The sequence below is a fragment of the Pinus tabuliformis genome, chromosome 8 (assembly GCF_031772625.1).
Source record: "Pinus tabuliformis cultivar Carrire ecotype Pingquan chromosome 8, CPIR1, whole genome shotgun sequence".
NCBI classification, from domain to species: Eukaryota; Viridiplantae; Streptophyta; class Pinopsida; order Pinales; family Pinaceae; genus Pinus; species Pinus tabuliformis.
Window position 1 is genome coordinate 1,877,254,496 of NC_142294.1, and position 3,896 is coordinate 1,877,258,391.

General features: G+C 37.9%; 1 protein-coding gene across 1 annotated transcript; it reads right to left on the reverse strand.

Annotated features, from left to right (window-relative positions):
- Positions 1-305: 305 nt before the first annotated feature.
- Positions 306-3,640, reverse strand: LOC149243876 (lipase-like PAD4). The gene is made up of 4 exons (XM_089374647.1): positions 3,461-3,640; positions 2,464-2,788; positions 1,569-2,324; positions 306-1,219 (listed from the first exon to the last, which is right to left on the reverse strand). The coding sequence occupies exons 1-4, from the start codon at positions 3,487-3,489 to the stop codon at positions 449-451; spliced, it is 1,881 nt and encodes a 626-aa protein (XP_089230773.1). The 5' UTR covers positions 3,490-3,640; the 3' UTR covers positions 306-448.
- Positions 3,641-3,896: the final 256 nt, after the last annotated feature.

Sequence of the window (3,896 nt, forward strand, 5' to 3'; positions counted from 1 at the left end):
AATAAATCTTCGACTTTGAAAACTTAAGCAAAATGTGTTTCTTAATCCAATGCCATTGCCATCTATGCAGTTCTGGTTCTTTACTGTCTCAAAAAACTCTCCCGCTTTGAAAATTTAAGCGAAGTGCATCTTAATCGAATTCTCTCTGTGCCATTATGGTTCTCGATTGTCTCAATAAATTCTACACTTTGAAATTAAAGCAAAACGCATTTCTTCATTCGCTTTGAAAATTTAAGCGAAATGCATCTTAATCGAATTCTCTCTATGCCATTATGGTTCCCGATTGTCTCAATAAATTCCACACATTGAAATTAAAACAAAACGCATTTCTTTATTTACCATCAAAACTTTAAACTACCCTGATCACGCTATTTTTAAACATATGAAAGGAAATTACATGTCAAAAACAAGAAACCTAATTGGAGCAAGGTTCCACTAATCTGCAAATTCAGGCCTTACAACCTTCCGTTTCCATTATTTCATACAGAGGAGATCTCCACTCTGGGAATCGATTTTGCTTGTATTCTTTCCACTCATTCCACCACTCCATGAAGCTGCTTCCTTCCAAGAAAACATCTGAGGAAATATTGCGATCATTAATTATTTTTATCGCATAACGTTCAAACATTTCAAGACTCTCTAGCTTTTGGTGCTGCCCCTGTTCCAGTTTTTTCATTTCTTTCAAAGCCTCTTCTACTTGTGCCCAAAAGCAGGAGTCCTGAGTGAGGGATGCAAGCTTTGTACGACCGCTCCGACCTCTTGAACTACGAGTTTTTTCTTTCTCTTCCATCCATTTCTGAAGAACTTTATGACGAGTGGGTCTTCCATCTGAAAAATAGTTTCCTTTACCCTCAGATATACGATAATAATGTGCAATATCCAGAGGTTCCACAAGCCTTCTGTATGTATTGCCAGCATTTATCCACTTGTTTTGAGATTGGAAATCATTGGGCAACTCATGTCTCTCCCACATTTCAATAATCTCATCCCAAAACCCGGCAAGACTTTCCCTGTGCAAATTAGTATCGAAATCCTCATGTTTCCTGAAGTAATCATAATATGTGATTCCATTTTCCTTCTCACAACGCTCTTTAGACCACTCAAGCTCTGCCATTATACATTGTTTCTCGCTTAATTCAATTGCTAGCTTAGCAACGTTTGTGCTAAGCTTCTTGTCCATATTTCCTGCTCTTTGTAGGGCAATCTGTGCATGATCATCCTGCACAAATTCGAATTTTCCAATTGAAGAACACAGGTCTCAGTCAGTAGTTAAAGTAATAATAAAAAATTCAGAGATGCAGATAAAGTGAGTCGCATTATATAGCAGAATTTTCAGTCAAGCTAAGAAGATATGCCTTTATTCCTCATAATAATAAAAAGGCAAATCAACAATGTTAGTTCATAATACTTTAATTCACAAGACTGCAAGGCATTTTATTTATTTAAAAAATCAATAGTTCATAATACTTTAATTCACAAGACTGCAAGGCATTTTATTTATATAAAAACTAACTGTAACATCAAATATATTTTTATTTGTTTTTTAAAATTTATTTTAAGAAGATTACCTGAGCACCAACACCAATGGCTTCCAGCTGCAATGACACTCCCATCTTGTCAGAAGATTCTGAATCAGGTTTTGCAGTTCTTCTCCCACTTATGGACTTCTCTATGACATGATTCAAAACAGAGCCATACTCTACATGCTCTGAAAAACAGTCATGTACGATATTATCATAAGGTTTTTCGTCGCTATGCATTGCCAAATGAAGAATCTTCAAAACAGTCTCAGAATTATCAATACAAGCTGCACCCTCGCCTGAACAAAACATGTAAGTGCCAAAAGGTCGGTATGGGCTTCTCTGGATAACTCCTCCTAATTCCCTCAGAGACTCAGGCCCATAGTTTATTACTGTGTGAGTATACTGGAGAACACTATTGAGAAGAGTCCTACCAGCATCTTGAATAGAAGAATCAGGTACAGTTTTACTGTCATTAGCCATTATGCCTTGCCAGTAAGGCAAGATAGCAATCAAGGGTTCAACGATTGACTCAAATGGTGCAAGAAGCATTCGAGGAACAATATCATGCTTGGAAACCACATGACAGAAGTTGCCTGCCCAATTTTCACGCCCAACTGCTTCAACAAGTCCTACATCTCCCACTAGTAGACTTCCAAATGTTATACACAAAGGAGAACTTTGCCTGAGCCTCTTTTCCAGTACCCATAGTGTGGCCAAAGTTGCAACTGCCCCTCCTAAGGAATGACCCACAAATATAATGGGTTTCAGTTGCCTTTGTTTCGAGTCCGTATAAATCTGCATCTGTTTGATCAGAGAACACATCAACAAAATGTTATTTTTATTTTTACTTTTTCAGAAACTTCATCTCTAATAAGTGAAGAAGCATTCCCTCTTTTTTATGAAACTAAGACCACTCTGTTCTGAGGATAAGTTAGTTTACCTTTGCTTGGAAATCAGTATTCTCCATAATATGCAGGAACAACTTAAGAGCTCCCTGGTGGACAAGGGCTGGTTGCTCATCATTACTCTTGAGGGCAGCGGAGAAGACCTTGTTATCAGTTTGTATGTTGCCTTCTCCATATTTACTGTCTTTGACAACAAAACCTTCTATGTTATGAAATGAAGGGAAGGCAACATATGCAACACCTTCATACTCATTCAAACTATAACTCTCTGAGGTGTTTGCAAGATGTGCCTCTTCCCAAGCCTTAGACAGTAATCCACAGGAAACAACGAAATTTGCAATCTCCTGATCAACAGTGAACCTGCAACAACATTTCTGCAAAATTAGCACTAATATTGAGGAAGGAGGTCAAATACCAGATTATTTAATCGGTCATTACTAGGTTGAATTAAATTCCCAGGATTCATTACAGACCAGATCACTATTTACGACATCCCATTCCAAATTACAAAGTAAATGTAGTCATTTTATCACTTCAAAGCACACAACAAATATACGGAGCTTACTGCACAGAATATCAATCCTACAAACCATTCAAATTGTTAAGAAAAATAATTTTCAATATGCTAAGCAGCTTTAAAATATGCACCTATGTATGGGATAGGGAGTTTTAAAATAAGCAGCTTTAAAATATGCACCTACGTATGGGATAGGGAGCTTTAAAATATGCGCCAGAAGCTTCAATCAAAACATTGAAATCAACACCAAAAATAAAGAAAAAATTACCGGACAATCGGATGACACCTCAAAGAAAAGCTCTATTAACCCACCACGGAAATTCAAAATTCCCGAGAAACCTCAGTAAACTTCCCTTAAAAATGCATTTTGCATCTTAAAAAAAATCCTGCAAAAGCTCAACTCTACACCGGCCATTCGATTCAAAATACAGACAAATTAGTTTGACAAGAACAAGAATTAATCAAAATATAAAGAAACAATGAAAAATAAAAAGATTTTCCATGCTCATCCTTACAGCGGGTTAGACGAGTATGCTTCCATCATCTGCTATTTGGTGCTTGATTTGCTTCACAATGCTGTTGGAGTTGATAGCCAAAGTTCCCTTTTAAAGCATCTTGGGTGCATTCCATAGAGCAGAGAAGGAGGCGAGAAATGTCGGAGAACCATATGGGAATGCATTTCGTAGCTTCCACGCTTCTGCGGCGCCACCATGTGTAACGTGAACTTACCACGAATGTCACTTTGGATACATTACTTCGCCGTTACTTCATCATGTCGGAGCAACTTCCAATATTACGTGGTGATACTCTATTTGATGGCAACAAATATCCGGCCTGCACCTTCACGGCTCTCCCCTCTTCCCCGAGGCAACGCCTATTTCGATCGGCAGTTCCTATTTCCACCTCTATAGAAAAGTTAATGCCATGTCCTTACACCCTCCTGACAGTGGT